The 17,540-nt window shown below is 41.8% G+C and overlaps 1 protein-coding gene across 2 annotated transcripts in view; it reads left to right on the top strand.

Moving 5' to 3' along the window:
• LRPPRC (leucine rich pentatricopeptide repeat containing) overlaps positions 1-17,540 on the top strand; it is a 576,320-nt gene that overhangs the window by 206,097 nt on the left and 352,683 nt on the right. For both annotated transcript variants that reach the window (XM_069233999.1, XM_069233998.1), the window contains exons 15-16: positions 9,253-9,280; positions 16,554-16,611. In XM_069233999.1, coding sequence (XP_069090100.1) covers positions 9,253-9,280; positions 16,554-16,611 — 86 coding nt within the window. The remainder of the gene's footprint in view (positions 1-9,252; positions 9,281-16,553; positions 16,612-17,540) is intronic.

Genomic DNA, 17,540 nt, shown 5'->3' with positions numbered 1-17,540 from the left:
CCTACCAGACCTGCTGCCAAAAATGGGGGCTGGCCCGGAGGACAGGCATCTCCACTAGCTGGAGTGCCCTGGGGCACAGTAACAGGAGGCCTGAGCCTTTGCAGTTTGTAGGCATGGCACCCAGAGAAGAATGCCATGTCGACTTTACCCCCCCCCCCCCCCCCCCCCCCCCAAACTAGCACACATAAGCTGCAATAGCAGTGTGCATGTGTTTGATGAGGGGTCACTTAGGGTGGCAGAATACATGCTTCAGCCCTTAGGGACCCACCCTGGCCACAGGGCCCTTGGTACCACTGCTACCTTTTACAAGTCTGTGTGCCAGTTGTAGAAATAGTGTTACAGTTTTGGGGGAAATAACAGAGATTCAGGGACCTGGGTAGCAGGATCCCAGCACAAACTTAGTCAAGTTAGCATCAAATGTCAGACAGAAAGTGGGGATTGGCGGGGGTACTGCACCAAGTGATCAGTTTCCTACACCCAAGGCATTGGTACCTCAGGGGTCTCCCATGGGCTGCAGCATGTATTATGCCACCAATGGTAGCCCATGCAAACTGTCTGCAGGCCTGCCATTGAGCACCTTTCACTTCAGATATAATGCTTGCCTTCTATAATGGTCACTGCATGTGGACACTGCAACTTTACACTCTGGTAGGCCCTACAGCCCAAGGGCAGGGTGAATGTCCCTAAGTTTGAGGGCACCCCTGCATGAGCAGGGTACCCCTACAAACCACAGACTCCAGTCCCTTGGGCTTTGTAAGTGTGGGGAAGCCATCTTAAGGTATGTAGTGGACACTGGTCAACAAGAGTGGTCAAACTACATAATGACTTCTCCAAGCCTAGACATGTTTGGTATAAAAAATGTTGGACTCATGCAACTATACTGATTCCAGTGCTAGTTGCATGATCGCATATAATCTGGGTGTTCCTTAAAGGACCCCTCAGTTCTTCCTGTGCTGCCTTATGGGGGGTCTGGCTGCCAGCCCATGCTGCTCCCGACCCCAAACAGTGTTCTGCCCTTCTGCTGATAATCATAACTCAAGCAGGGGGAAGGCAAAACAGAGGATTTCCTGAAAGGGTGAGGTGTGACCACCTCTTCCTTTGAAATAGGTGTCTCTGTGCTGGGGTGTGGTGGCCTCTGAGCACCACCAGACTGCTTTGGAGGGCACATTTGGTGGCATTCTTGCATAATCTGGTTTGCACCAGTTCAGAAATCCCTGGTTCCCACACTTGTGTAGTTTCTCACCAAGGACGGGAGTGACCACCCCCATGTCCAGCTCATCTCCTACATACGATCCAGATATGACAGAAAAGCTCCATTGGAATTGTTGGTCAGACTTGTAAAAGTGAATGTTTTGCTCAATGACAGCTAGTTTACCAAGAATGCTTTTCTATTTGCAATGTTTTCGGAGAGATGACAAATTCAAAATTGATGGACCATTGTGAAACTGTTCCTCCCCTTGAACTTGTGGGAAAGAGAGGGGATCGTTTAATAAACATGTTGACAGCCTTCTTCATTTCATACAGCAACAAGGAAACTCCTTTAAAATGACTGAGCCTGTGCGACTACGCAACTTTGTGACCACAAAATATGTAGATAATGATATAAAGACCAGTCTATTACATGTTCTGGAACATGGATAGAAACTACCTCCAGAACTGAAGCAGGAGAGATTTGTATTGAAAGAGAAAAGGCTGTTTGACATAAACCCTAAAGGTAAACGTCCACGCTTTGCCATAGTATGAGTTTTGTCCAACCAGCCACTACAAAACAGGTTATATAAAACATATTTTGCAAGTACATAGAGAGATGGATGTAGCAAAAGAAATGGGTGAATTTATCAAGGACATTGTCGCATGATCTTCTTCTAACCAATGCATTATTTGATGGAGATGCTGCAACCAAACCAGTGAAGCATAAGAGCTCAAAAAAACCTTTCACCTGAAGAATTTCAATTTGAAAAGGTGTCCTCATTTAAAACTGCTGTTGTTTTTGAGTATATGTCACAACTGCAAGTGGTCAATATTCCATCCATGCAAAACTTCAGAGAGGTCATTGAGATTCTTCTACAGATATCAAAGTCAGTGTGCACCTTGCAATAACTGTACATTGTCTCTGACTGTTATCTTGAACTGTCTGTCAAAGAATGTAAGAGAATCAGGCGAATGTCTACAATTGGGACAATTTACCTTGCCTGCATCAATAATTTGACATCTATACGTGTGCAACTTGATATATCCTGGTCATCAACATCCAACAAGATGAACTTGGAGTCGTTAACTTGCCAAAACATTGCTGATGCTTCAGTGAATACTGAATTTTCAATTAGTGCAAGTGGAATGATTGTTAATGAGGAGTTGGAGCCTCCAGAGATATTAAAAATGTACGGGCCATATTGTTCAAGAACTTAACGAATTGGAGGAAACTAACCTTCATGTTGTGCCACATGTTATGAAGATTGCTCGAAATGGTTCCAATCAAGTCATTGTACTGCCAAATGACACAGATGTTAGTTATTATTGTGCTACTTAGATTTGTTGCAATGTTCATAAGTCAAGGATTGTTAGAATTATAGAACAGGTGAGAAAAGGCACTTATTCCCACTTCATATTCTGTTCAAGAGCTTGACCCAGAGGTGACCAGTGCTCTTATCAAGTCACATATTCCTACGGGTGATGACACTGAGCAAAATTGAAACAAAGCTTGGAGCTTAAACTGCTGAACCTGTGAAGTTTTTAAAGAAGAATGTGACTGTAAAAACTTAGAAACATACCTTGTGCCTGTGTGGAAAATGACTTCTGTCACACATTTGACGATCTTCGGTACAGTGATTTCAAGAGATCAGTCTTGCTAAGTGACCTTCCACTTGCGCCATTTACTGTGCATGGACACATTAAAAGTGTGTTGTACTTGATCACAAGATGTGTAACTGTTTTGGATCATGCATATGTAGAGAAAGATCTGTGTGGATTTGGTTGGGAAGATATTGATGGGGTAATAAAACCTGTGAATTTTTCAAGCCTCTACCTACAGAACTTACAGGAACATGTACTTTCAAGACATGTGCTACGAAAAGATGTCCCTGTTCTCTGTCGATATGCTCTTCTCAAATGTTCAACATTCTGCAAATGTACCACAAGCGATTGCTGAAACAAATGAAGTGAACCATGAAACTGTGTTTAAAACAGGGGTGATAAACATTTTTATTCAAATTCAGATCATAAACATTGGTGTATATTTAAAATGATTAACCACTTCACTGCCAGTCCTTTTCCCCCAGAGGTGCCAAGCCTATTTTTGGCTATTTGGGGTAGTTCGCGCTTAGTCCCTCATAACTTTTTGTCCACATAAGCTATCCACGCCAAATTTGTGTCCCTTATTTTTTCCCCCAACATCCTAGGGATTCTAAAGGTACCCGGAGTTTGTAGGTTCCCCCGGAGAAGACCAAGAAATTAGCCAAAATACAGCTAAAACGTTGTGTTTTCCACAAAAATGGGACAAACGTGCTGCAGAAGAAAGCATGTTTTTTTTTTCTCCTGAAAATGGCATCAGCAAAGGCTTTGCGGTGCTAAAATCACCATCTGCCCAGCTTTCAGGAACAGACAGACTTGAATCAGAAAAACGAATTTTTCAAAACAATTTTGGCATTTTACTGGGATATACCGTATTTTTACTATTTTTTTGTGCTTTTAGCCTCCCTCCAGTTAGTGACAGAAATGAGTGTGAAACCACTGCTGGAACCCAGACAGCTAAACATTTTGGGGAAAGTAGACAACATTCTGAATTCAGCAAGGGGTCACTTGTGTAGATTATTCCAGGTTTTCCTATAGAAAGTAACAGCTAAAATAAAAACAATATTGATATTGAAGTGAAAAAAGAGCCATTTCTGTCCACGTTTTCTTCTATAACGTTTTCCAGCTATGGCAGATTTTTCAAAGCTATATACCGTTACGTCTGCTGGATTCTTCTGGTTGTGGGATATATAGGGCTTGTAGGTTCATCAAGAATCCTAGGTACCCAAAGCCAATAAATGAGCTGCACCTTAGTGGGTTTTCATTGTATACCGGGCATACAGAAATTTATTTGTTTAAAAATAGAGTGAAAAATAGGTATCAAGGAAACCTTTGTATTTTCAAAATGAGCACAAGATAAGGTGTTGAGAAGCAGTGGTTATTTGCACATCTCTGAATTCTGGGGCCCCCATACTAGCATGTGAATTACAGGGCATTTCTCAAATAGACTTTTTTTTTTTTACACAATGTCTTACATTTGGAAGGAAAATATGTAGAGAAAGACAAGGGACAATAACTCTTGTTCTTCTATTCTGTGTTCCCCAAAGTCTCCCGATAACAATGGTACCTCACTTGTGGTGTGAGTAGCCCTAGTGCCCATGACAGGAAACACCCCAAAACTTAACATGGACACATCAAATTTTTACATTGAAAACTGACGTGTTTTTTTAAAAGTACCTAGCTGTGGATTTTGGCCTCTAGCTAAGAAAACCTATGAAACCTGTGCATTTTTTAAAACTAGACACCTGGGGGTACCCCTGGTGGGCTAACTTATGGCAGTCTCACTAGGTTCTGTAACCCAGAATCCTTTGCAGACCTCAAAATTTGGCAACAAAAAAAAAAACACTTGTTCCTCACATTTCTGTGATAGAAAGTTTTGGAATCTGCGAGGAGCCACAAATTTCCTTCCACTCAGCATTTCCCCAAGACTACCGATAAAAATTGTACCTTACTTGTGTGGGTAGGCCTAGTGCCCGCGACGGGAAATGCCCCAGAACACACAACATGGACGCATTGAAATTATCTATTTATTACAAAACTACTTGTTTTTGCAATGGGGGGGGGGGGGACCTGCCTTTTTGGTCCTGGGCTCAGCAGACATCTAGGGAAACCTACCAAACCCAGACATTTCTGAAAACTAGACACCTGAGGGAGTCCAGGAAGGTGCGACTTGCGTGGATCCCCCAGTGTTTTCTCACCCAGAGTCGTCAGCAAACCTCAAATTTAACAAAATAAATCACATTTGCCTCACATTTCTGTGTGGGATCACTGCACCGGCACACATTTCCAACCACCCAACGTTCCCCTTAGTCGCCCGATAAAAATGAACTCTCATTTGAGTAGGTGGGCCAAGTGCCTGTGACAGGGAAGGGACAAAAACATGTCGAAATTGAGAGGAAACCAAAGCGGGCCAAAAGGACACTTTGGGGGAAAGAATGATTTTAGGCTGGGAAGTGGGGCGGAATTTCTATCAGTATAGCTGCTGCTATGCTGGGTTGTAGGAATTTTGTGGATTCCTGAAGATTCCAGAAGGCTCCATCACAAAAATGTAGGTAAAATGCAGGATTTAAAGCAAAGTTGGAGGTTTGCAGGGCATTGTGGGTAAGAAAATGGCATGGGGTGCATGTGAAGCACACCACCTTAGACTTACCCAGATGTTTAGTTTTCAGATGTGTGTAGGTCTGGTAGATTTTTCTAGGTGGCAGAGTCCCGAAGTCCAAAAAGTGCAGCTGCTCACCGATCCAAATGGAACAATTTTGAGAGCTAGCCATGCTCCCTTGGCCCAAATTTAAAATCAAAACCCAAAAATAATCAGATGTCCTCTTGCTTGCCATTTGGATAAGATCCTGTAGTTTGCGTGTGGACTCAGACTGTTACCCCCTTCAGTAGGGCTTTTTTTTTTTTTTATTCCCTGGCATCTAGTAGGCTTTCTGACCCCCCCCCGGGAGTGGATGGGGAGTAATTGCCGCATCTGCCCAATGGTTGGCAGAACGACTTTGTCCCCTTTAATTTGGGATGGAGGTTTGGCCATACCCCCACCCTCTTTTAAAAAAAAATATATATATATATATATATATAGATATATATAGATATAGATATATATATCTATACATCTATATAGATATATAGATATCTATATCTCTTCCCTGGTGTCTAGTGGGGCCCCTTGGGGCCAGAAGGGCCTAATAAAAATGGGCCAACCAACCCCCATGGGGAGCGACCCTTGCCCAAGGCCCCATCCCCCCCCCCCCCCCACAAAACCCTGACACACAGCAACCCCTGGTGCCTAAGTGGTTTCTGACCCTTGCCTAAGGGGTCGCTCCCCCCTATGTAATATAATGAGAAAGTCCCTGGTGACTAGTGGTTTCTGCCCCCCTTTGGGGCAGATTGGCCTAATAAAAGTAGGCCGATCTGCCCCCAAGGGGGTCAGAAATGGCCTAATAAAATATGCCCCGTCCCCCATGGAGCGACCATTGCCTAAGGGATTGTTCTCCTTATGAAATAAATCAAATTTAAAATAAATCCCTGGTGTCTAATGGTTTCTGACCCACGGGGGCAGAAATGGCCTAAAATATATTTGGCCCCCAGGGGAGTGACCCTTACCCAGGGGGCCGCTTCGCCCCATGTAGAACACAAAACATTTTTTTATCCCTGGCGTTTAGTGTTTTCTGCCCCTCTTGGTGGCAGATCGATCTAATTAAAATAGGCAGATTTGCCCCCAAGGGGGGCAGAAATGGCCTTAAAATAATTCGCCCCCATTGGGGAGGGACCCCTGTCCAAGGTGCTGCTCCTCTTGTTTATTTACAACAAAAAAACAATAAACTCCCTGGTGTCTAGTGGGCATTCCTGCAGCACGATCGCTATACGATCGTGCTGCAGAAATGCTCAAAGAAACCTCGGAGGAAAGGAAAAGCCTTTCCTTACCTCCGATGCCTCTCTGACCTGCCCCCTTCCCCCATCCGAGGAGAAACAAATCTGTTTCTCCTCGGGTCGCCCTGGAAGCCATGCTTCAGTGCGATGGGGGTGACCTCTGATGAGGTCAGTGCGCGATCATGCGCTGAAGTCCTCCGACGTCATGGGGTGGTTGGGGGGGGGGGTGGATTGGCAGGGAAAGCGCTTCCCCTGCCATCCCTGCCCTGAGGGGGGTGGTGGGAGGCCCACGGGGGAATGTTAGCGTGGGCTGGGTGCAGTACGTAATGGTTACGTCCTCGGCACAGCAGCGCTGCAGCAGAGGACGCCACCATTACGTCCAGGGCACCCAGGGGATTAAAACCATTATTTGTTTCATTTCTATATATGTCTCCTCATCCTCCATTATAGCCGTCATTTTGGAAAATTGCGGAAGGATAGCTCTGACGAGTTTTTTTCTGTCTCTATAAGACTACTTGATCCCCAAAACCTATGTTTTGACACCAAAATGAAGTATATAAGTCTCATGGTTTCTGAAGTATTACATCACCCCTCCAGCACATCCACCGTTTTTAAAAATGTTGTTCAGAAAAAAATCAGGCCAGATCAGCAATGTCTACCCAAGCTAAATTACTCCCCTATTGATCCAAAAACACAAATTAAAAATGAAAATCTCTGGACAACAGTTTTTTTTTTTTACAGAGGTATATCAGGGGAGCCGGGATTAATATTTGTCACATTGTAGCGGACCTCACTGTTGAAATGTCAAACCAACTCTTTTTTTCCATACTTAGTCAGTGAAGTGTATATGTGCTTTGTAGCAACAAGTTCTAGCAACACAAAATTCTGATTTAAATCGTGCAAGTTGTACATACTTGCATATTTAAAAGGGTAACACACACCTAAGTCATGCTAACAGAGGTTGTGTTCCATAAAAGGGGACTGGGTCTGCGTAACGAAAATGGCTATAGAAAAGTATGTAAGGACACAATAGCAACCCCTCTAGCCATACATTTAGTATAGGAATTGATTCAATAAGGGTCATGGGCAAGCTGTGGTTTTAAAATCACGTACATCTATATGACAGAGGCATAGATTTTTAATTATTGGCACATATTGTGTGGTCAACATTGATAAAATAATTTAGATCCACATGAATAAGATTAATAGAACACGGCTGTTTATTTTTAAAACATGCTAAATGTGAAAGCCAAGTGTTTGTTTCCAACACTCTCTCTTTTATCATGTCTCAAGTTAGGCACACACGATACACACCTGTGAACAGAAATTAGTTTTTGTAGAGAATCAAAATAGTCTGTTTTGCGAAGATATTTTATGTAGCCCAAATAAAGCATGAAGTGGAAATAAAGGCCACAATTTAAGTATTTTAGTGTTGATGGCGGCCCTGTTATCAAAAGGCTTTATAGGTCAGTCCACGGAGGAGACCAATGTGGTGAGGAAACGGACACCTTTGTCATTAGAGCGCATAGTGTTTTCTCCAGAAACGGCAAACTAGTCCTCTTGAGTTAACTTGGAAAGGAACCGTGCCTGCTTGTGCCAAGCTACCACTGGGAAGCCCACAGTGCGCAATAGAAGCGTGCCTTTACTTTTATGCCCTAGATTAGCTGGGCCGTACTTCATAGCAAGACTGAGCCTTCTCTTTTCCCCCGTTTGTCTGTCCGATGTATTACAAAGGCCTGTTTGTACCCGATACTGACATCTCCAAAAGGCCCGAATTGGTAGCCGGGCTAGGGGCATGTTTTTGATCTCGAGCTACGTTTCTGATTAAAGCAACAACCGGAGAATGAGAATAGGTTTAGGCAGCTGTCCACAGCCTGGAGGGATATATCCGTCATATTTGTGATTAAAGGTCAATTTCTCAAGGAAGTGATCTTAAATACAAATAAGTGAAAACACAATATATGGAGAAAAGGCAATATTCCGCTAGCTGGGTGGTAGCTAAAAATATAGTCTCATGCAGGGGACTTTGTTTGTGAGATTTAGAAGTCTTAAGTGATATAACTGGTCCCGTTTGTAAGCTTTGACATAATATGTATGTTGCTATGTTGCATGGATTGGTCCAATTAAAAGTATCATCACCTCCATCTCAATTAATGTCTATTACGTTAATCATGTACTGACGACTTTGTAGCCTTGGTACCTTTTTTCACCATGGACCCATTTCCAGCCCACCAACCTCACTCCCCTGCCCCCCGTCTATAGGATCTGATAAATCGATAGCCTCGGTTTACACAATATCGCGTAATTGACCTACGAGCTTAGTTTTCATTAAAGTCCACGTTCAATGTCAAAACGTCACTTGTTTTGGAAATAATGTGTGCCCTATTGAAAGTAATGGTCATAGTTCGTTTCATTGACAAATATTGGCATTTTATTTTCTGTCATTTTAATGTGACTTTATAATATGTTACATTGTACTCTGTGTGGCAGAGATAGTGTGTCAATAGCGCAGATAGATAGATTTGCACGCGTGTTCGTCTGTGTCCAGCGTTAGTTTTGTACTAATTCATTATCCTTTGCTGCCACCCTCAGGTCCAACAACGTAGAACATATGTCCAAGGTAAGATGGGATCAATGTCACCAATTTTTCAAGAATATATATTAGGTCTATAAATGTAGTAGTTCGCAAGACATTTTAAAGCTTTATTGTAGAATTTTAAAATTCTAGAGCTCTGCTACCTGTAGATCCCTGATAACAATGTTGTTACCTACGCATAGGTCATATTAATACTCTATGTCCTTAGGTATCCTTTAGATCGCATTTAATTTAATAACAGAGCTATAATCTTTCTAAAATGTTTGGGTCTAAGCTTTTTTTCAACTGTTGTGCTAGACATAATTTGCAATTTTTATTGTGGAAGTAAATTTTCAAAAGATTTTTCTCGTTCTAGTATTTTTCTTTAGAATGTGATGGTGGGAGATGAAGAATCACTTATTCGTATTTAAGGGGCACACTCTTGGAAAATCAAACATACGTGCATGCTGTCTCTGCTCTGTCATTCACGGTCTCAGCGCCGGCGTTAACGCTAGTGGCGCCCGGTGCGACAGTCTATTTTGTCCCTCCCCCCCCCCCCCCCACACACATTGACTTCTTTCTCCATGAATCCCCCCTCTGCCACTCTCCAGCAGTGCCCCTCATTTCTCCATAGCCTCTGTCAGACATTCATCTCATTTTTTGTAGCTCTGCTCCTGTTCACTCACACTCAGTTAAGTGCTCTGCATGGTACACGTTCTTTGCAGCAGGCACATTAACTCTCCGCGCTATTTTATGATGAGTCAGAACCGCCCCTAGGCAAAATTTGATCTTTCACCAGTAGGGACATTAATCACGAGTTATCTTGACATTTTTATTGTTGCCCGACAGCTGCTGCACGCTCAGTGAAGTTCACCTGCTTTTAAAGCGCAAGTTAATTTACAACACTGCGCCCTTCACCAAAGTCCGTGCCGGGTGCGGCCGCACCGGTCGCACCGCCCTAATGCTGGCCCTGCACGGTCACATTTGTGTGGACAGAGGGGCTCAAAAGAGTTAGAAAGCGAGAAAGTAATTGGGGGAAATTACATAAAAACGTGGTTGAAATTATTGCAACACCAGCTTGCTAGCTTCTCACCAGAGTAATGTACTTTTCTAAGGGCCCCGCTAATTACACCACTGCAGTTGTATACGTGTAGATAAGGGAATGGTAAGGCCCGTCTTTCCATTTAAGCATTTTGAGGAGCAGCCCTTATTTTGTATTTCCACAGCCACTGACTTGTATGTCCTTGCAACAGTGATCTGTTGTTTTAGTTAATTTGTATCATTGCATAAAGGATAAACTTGATGTTAACTTATCTGTACGAAAATGTAAGACCATCTGCGTGTGGAGCTGGGCCTCAGTAGGCTTTGAAAGTGAGGCAGTGGCTGCACCTTTGAGCATGCCTCTCCTCCTAAGCATACACATCTAATTCACATTACACCAAGTTCGAGGACGTGGGTGTTACTCGTTTTTTTGTGGATGGTTAACAGACCAGGCATGTTTTGTTAAAAATAAAAGGAATAAAATACTGCTCTTCAATCCCTGTACCTAATCCCAATATGGCAAATCACATTTGAGGTCTGTAACCTATGAATAGACTTTACGTAGCTGTGAAGCTTTTCTTTGTAATATGTAACTTACGTTTGCTTTTAAGAAGCTAAAATATCAAGTGTACGATTCTTCTGTGATTTGAGGTGTTTCATATTGGATGCCATACAACACTTGTCACATTATTGCAGTATTTTGGACACATTTGTGTATTATTAGATGAACCTGTTTGGGTGAATTTGGAGAATGCCTTATGTTTTGAAGCTAAAGAAGCAGTTTAGCAACATCATCAGGAAGGCATACATATTCAGTGATATGGTCATTCACAATAAAGCGCCATACTTTTACACTGAGGTCTATGAAAGACGAGGACTGAGAGGGAAACTGAGATCATAGGTAGAAATAACTCAATACTGCTAAGATAGAGCTATGTATTTTTAAATGTTTGCTTAGAAAACATTGTGAAACAATTAATATTATAGGTCTCTAAATATTTGTAACTATACATAAGAGGAGTAGGCGAAGAAGCAAGATGAAAGTTGCAAGCAGTGAGTATAGTTATAAATTGGAGTGTAGCAGTGGCGCTTACATAGATGGCCTGCATAGTGAATGAATCCAGGAAGAGAATAGCCGTTCGCAGTAGACACCATTGTGCTGGGTGCAGTCGGTGGGAGGCCTCAATAGGGTCTACTCCACTTCCTGGTTGGTAGACTGAAGGTGGCCTTCTTGTCATAGGTATCTAATACACTTTCAAAGGATGAGAGCAGCACATTGTACCTTCTATGTGAGGCTTGTCACCTATTAATGTATTCTGGATTTAAATTGTAATTTTTATCTGACATTTAGTTTCATGTGAATTTAGTGGCATCTAAGAAGAAAGAGGCCATTTAGTCAGGTGTAACCGGAATCATGTGCACTGGTTCTGGCTGTAACAAATTGATCTACAGTGGGTGGTCTGAAGTGTTGTTATCTATAGCCTTTGAAGCCTTGTCCCAGAATGAGGTTAATGTGGTGAGGAAACTGACACCTTTGTCTTTAGAGCATAACTAATGCCTCTGTCTTTAGAAAGTGGGAGAATCTGTTATTTTCCATCTTTCTGTGTATATATTTGAAGCAATGGCGGCCGCCACAAAGTTCGAAGGAGGGCAGGGGGAGGACCATCAAAAAAAAAAAAAAAAGTTACCTATCCAGCCGCTTCTTGTCGCATGGCTCCTCTCCTCCTGATCGTTGGTGTCCCAGCATTCACTGGGACACCAGAACAGGCTCCCCAGCAATCCATGCACTGCTTTCATGCTAAACATAGCATGAAAGTAGCGTCAGGATTCATCTGAGTGTCTCGGACTGCCGCTCAGACACAGCCCTAGGGTCTGTTGAGTTCCTTCCTTGTACACAGCCGGAGAGGAGAAACCTAAGCCTGAGACAGCCGGCCAAACACTCATGCACAGTTAGGCAAATCTCTCCTCCCACCTCCCGTGACCTAGCCGGTCTACTGGCTGAGCCAGCAGATTTAAAATAAAACAGTAGTCAACTATCATTTTATTTTTCAGCTTCTGGCTCTTGGCCGGTGGGGCACGCTCCCCCGCCACTGCGGATGAGCCAGCCTTGATTTGAAAATACTGCATTTTTAAGTGGAACCTACCAGACAGTTCAGCTGGGTGGTTGCGAAAGACATACTGTGGGATTACCAAGAATGTAGAGGCGCTTGCAATCAGTTGACTTTACTACCATTCTTATTTGATTACTTTTTATTTTGTCTGTTCCCCAACCCCTCTTCCCTGGAGCATTCTGCTGCTCACTTTTAAGAAACTACTTTTTTCTTTCATCTTAAACACAGCACAAGAGTGCACATGTTTTCTTTCTCCCTGGTGTGCTTTTCTTCCCCCTTTAGTGCTCATTGTTACTATCTCTCGTCTGTGAGTTTCTATCACACCCCCTTCTATAATGCACTGTCCTCCGTGTGCCTCTTGCCTGGTGTTTTTTTTGTAATTGTATTTATATAGCACTTACTATCCCAAATGAGGCGTTTAAGCGCTTTTCGGCAAGTAGCTCCTACTCCGGAACCCAAGAGGAATTAGTGGTGGATTAGTATAGGGAAATATGAGTGCACTATTAGTTAATTTGAGCAGAGGATATGTGAGTTTGTGAGTTGGATTGACTAGAGTAATGGAGGGATAGAGGAGGGAAGTGTCCAGAAATGTTAATTGGGGGTTTATAGTAATAGGATGATGCTTGGGATGAGTAAAGGAGAGATGGAGGCGGGAGGAGTCCGTGGAAAGGAGTTAGGGAGATCATTGTAGCAGAAGGGGTTTTAAATGAGTCAGGTGCGATAAGTGAGGGAGAATTTAGTAGGTTTGTTTGGGAGATCATAGTAGTAAACTGAGGTGTGGAGTGAGCAAGCAGCGGTAGAGCAGGGAGGAGCTTGGGCAGGGTTATTTTGGAGATCGGAGTAGTAGAATGGGTTTGGGATGTGTCAGAGTGGGGATAGAGGATAGATTGGTAGAGACATAGGGTGTTGGAGAGACAGAGTAAAGCTTATGAGGGAGTAAATGGTATTTATAAATTATTATTTTTTAAATTTATTTTATTTAATTTTATGTGTTTTTATTTCTTTTTTCTTTAGTGCAATAGTACTAGAGTAATAAATAGATAGGTAAACACATAGTAATTGAATATATGTGCAAGGAATATAATAATGGGTATTATAATGATAATATGAGAAGTAAAGTTGTATTGTATAAACCGACTTTCAAGATTTGTAATATTTGATGTTAATAAGTTTACTTGTCTAACATTGTTTATCATTCCTCAATTTTTCAATAGAGAAATTCTTGCTGTTAAATAGTTAAGATGACATTTGGTCATGTGATATAAAAAAAGCAGGAATTCATAAGTATCTAATATAACAGCTTATCTAGAAGCTACATAATGACCTATGAACATGTTAAGCATAGACTAATGTACACATATATATGTATATACATAAATATATTTATACACACATGCATGTACACATATACATACATACATCTATTTAACAGTGAGTAAATATACATTTGTTAAACAGGCTTAGAGAGTGTGTATAATGTATTATGAAATAGTAAATATACATATTTCTTAAAGAACTGTACATATGTAGAATATACACATAATCAAATTATAAATATCTATCAACACAGGCATGTGCAGTCCATTTCTGTTTGGATGGGGTGATTATGAAGAAAAGAGCCAACTCTTGAGTAGTCTTCTGAAGACAAGATAGTTATCCGTGGATCTATATTTGGGGGGGTAATGAATTCCATAGTTTGACTACTTGAACAGAGAAGGATGTACCTCATCTATTGTCTTTTTCTTGTATGATGGTGTTTTAAGGCAGGGTGCCAATCTTGAGCAGGGGTTTATTTGTTGAATTTATTTGGCTATTTTGTTTCTGATGAAAAGAGGTCCTGTTCCATGAATAGCTTTGTAGATGATATAAAGCAGCTTGAAGGTGGATCTTCTGCCAACCGGTAGCCAGTGTAGTGCTCTCAAGGCAGGGGAGATGTGAACTTGTGGCTTTACGTGTAATAGTAGCATGGCAGTTGAGTTATGAATACATTGTAGTTTTTTTCATAATATATATGGATGTTCCATGGTGGAGGCCATTGGCATGATCCAGTTAAAATAGTAGAAGAGAGCTCTAGTAGCCTGCACCTTGTGTGGAAACTCTGCAACGCATCTTCCTCCACCACAGAGTCTTCAAGGTGATAAAGCTTGATTGCGCTAATTTGTCCACTTGGGCATTCATTGTTAACTTGGAGTCCATGGCAATGCCAATGTTTTTTTATTTCCTTGGATACTTGAGGAGGTGGTCCCAGATCATCGGGCCATGTGCACAGTGGGTCATAATTTTTCCAGTCTCCACATGTGAGGCAATTGAAGATTTGTGAGTTTTCAACGTTTTTGGGGCAGTCCAATTTAAGTAGTATTTTTGTGTCATCTGCATAGTTTTAGCATGAGTTGAAAATCATTTATCAGTTCTGGTAATGACATCATGTAGCTGTTGAAAAGCATAGGTGAGATAATTGATCTTTGGGGGCCCCTGCTTTTGTGAGATAGGGTTTGGACAGGAAGGGGGAGAATAGATAATATTAGTTCTGTTTTGAGAGTAGTGTGCAATCCATTTGAGAGTAGTCCCTTCTATGCCAGCTTTGTGGAATCTTTGAATTAAGGTGTCATGCTCAACAGTATCAAAGGTAGCTGAGAGTTCCAAGAGAAGTAGTGCAGGAACTTCACTGCGGTCGACTGTGTTTTTAAGATCATCCCAGATTGCTATGAGTGCTGATTTAGTGCGTCTTCCTGGGTCGTAATGCAGTTTGGTAGTCTGAAAGTATGGAGTTGTCTTCAATCAATTGTGACACCTGAGCAAATGCTGCTCTTTCTATCAGTTTGCCCAGGAAAGGTCCATTTTGAAATTGGTCTGTAGTTGTTGGGGTCATGCGAGTCTAAGTTTGTTTTCTTTAAATCCCGAGGTATCTATGCCTTTTTCAGGTCTTTAGGAAAGGTTCCTGCAGTTAAAAAAGAGTTATTGATGATTCTTCTTACGGGTGTGGCAGCAGAAGTAGATAAAAGAATGTTCTTGAAGATGTGTGGTGGACAAGGGTTGGAAGGGCAGCCGGAAGGCCTGCCTGTTTTGACCAAATACATAAATGCACCTTGTGATATTTGTTAAAAGGAGTGCAGGTGCTTCTCCTCCCCAGCTCCACATTTTTGTCTCACCCTTTGCTATCCTCCTCTCTGTAATGCATGTTGCTATCTCGCCTATTTACTTTCTCGCTCCACCTTCTCCCCCCCGTCGCTTCTGCCCCCCACTTCTACCCCATTGTTTCTATCCCTCATGTTGCTTCCCCCGTTGTGCCTCCTGTGTTACTTAGTACCTCCTCCCCCACCGTGTTGCGTTGTCCCTCCTCCCCCGCTGTGTTGCTTCTCCCTCACTGTTTAAAAAAATTTAAAAAAACTCACTTTTGTGCTTTTTTTTTCTTTATATTTACTAATCCAACTTCGATTGGCAAATAAAAAGGAACACAAAGCTCCTGTGCCTTTTTTGAAGTCTTGCATGACTACAAAATTATGCCTGGCGGCCACATCAAAGGCTTTTTAATAAAACATTCTTTAGCTGTGCTGCACAACATCGGGGATGCTGTACAGCATCGCTAAAAGCCTTTGGCAAAGCCAATAGGTCCCAAAGGCAAGACCTACAGACTTTGCCATTGCTTGTTAAATCTTGTTTTGCTTCTGGCATTGAAACGTTTGCCCTGTCTAAACTTCAGATCAAGTAAAGTGGACGGCCGTGGCAAATCATATTTCCCTGCACAGCTTTACCTTTTTCCGTGAGGCAAGCTGCCTTGCCCGGTTTCATCTTCAGCAACTCTGTGCACAATTTAATGACTGAACTGACATGCACTAATAGTGGCCAAAAGCGCTTCCCGCAGCCTGGGCAGGTAACGGGTAAACAGAACAGTTTGGAGCCCTTTTTGCATTTCCATACTTCTGAATAACATTTCATTTGCTCTTTTATATTTCATATCCGAAACCTTTTCTTTTCAGAAATCCTTCTGGTATTCGTATTTCTTCTGTCCCCGCATACCCCTTCTTCAGATATTGCGTTTCCCCGATGCGCTGTAGAATAACGCCTTAAAAGAGAGATGCTTTATTATGTGAGGAATTCAATTTCAGATGCTGTTTGGCCTTGTTTGCTTCTCGTGGCTGTAATATACGATTATTCTGTCTCACCAGATAACTGAGCTGCTGCACAAGGATGGCCGCTACAGCCAGGCGCCTTCAGGACCAACTGGTAGCGTTTCAATTTCTATGATTGTAACTTATCCACAAATCCGTTCTTCTGTGTAATGACGGGTTTGGGGGATTACAGCAGCACACACTGATTGCTTCTTTTGGAAAGTGAAATTCCAAAAGCATGTTGTGTAAAGCGTTATCCTCCTAATCGCAAGATCTCTTCAGATTAATGAGATATCTTTTGTTACATTTTTACCCACAGTAATACATAAACACATTTCATTGCTTCCCATTTTTGTGCCCTTTTACCTACAGCATAGTACTGTGCTTTCATGTTCTGCCCTAAGTAAGGGCGGCTAGCATTCTGCATGCCAGTGCCTATTGTAAAGGGGATTAGTGTATCCTGAATGCATTTGATTAAAGGTCGGCCGGAGTTGGCGCCCTTCAATTGTGCCCTCAAAAATTAATTACTAACTATTATTGGTTTGCCGATAAAAATAAACATTATATATCTTTCTAAGTGTAATAGCATAGTGTGTGTTCATAAGGGTATACTTGCCGTTTATGTGTGAGGGCCTAGATTTACATCAGTAAATGAGGCTGTGGTGCTCTTTTCCTAAAGCTGAGTGTTATGGTATATTGGTTTTGGCTACAGTGTAAAAAAAAAAAAATATACACACACACACACATACATATATATATATATATATATATACATATATATAGACACATTTCTGTACATGCACACATGTATATATGAATGTATATGTACACACGTGAAAAAGGTAGAATTGTAAAACTCGCCGATTTTTACTAGTGTCAATATTTTACATAACACTGCCTCCTAGTGAAGTGTGTGTATATATATATACATTTTTATTATTTTGTTCTGATTGCTTTTTTAAAAAAATAATACTTTCACCAGTCTTTTATAGCTATGTACTAGTCAGCTGTCTTTTAAATTCAAGTTGTCAATGTTGGGCCTAT

This window comes from Pleurodeles waltl, chromosome 5 (genome assembly GCF_031143425.1).
Source record: "Pleurodeles waltl isolate 20211129_DDA chromosome 5, aPleWal1.hap1.20221129, whole genome shotgun sequence".
Lineage (NCBI taxonomy): Eukaryota > Metazoa > Chordata > Amphibia > Caudata > Salamandridae > Pleurodeles > Pleurodeles waltl.
The sequence above is the reverse complement of the archived record's forward strand: the minus strand, read 5'-3'. Positions and strand labels throughout refer to the sequence as shown.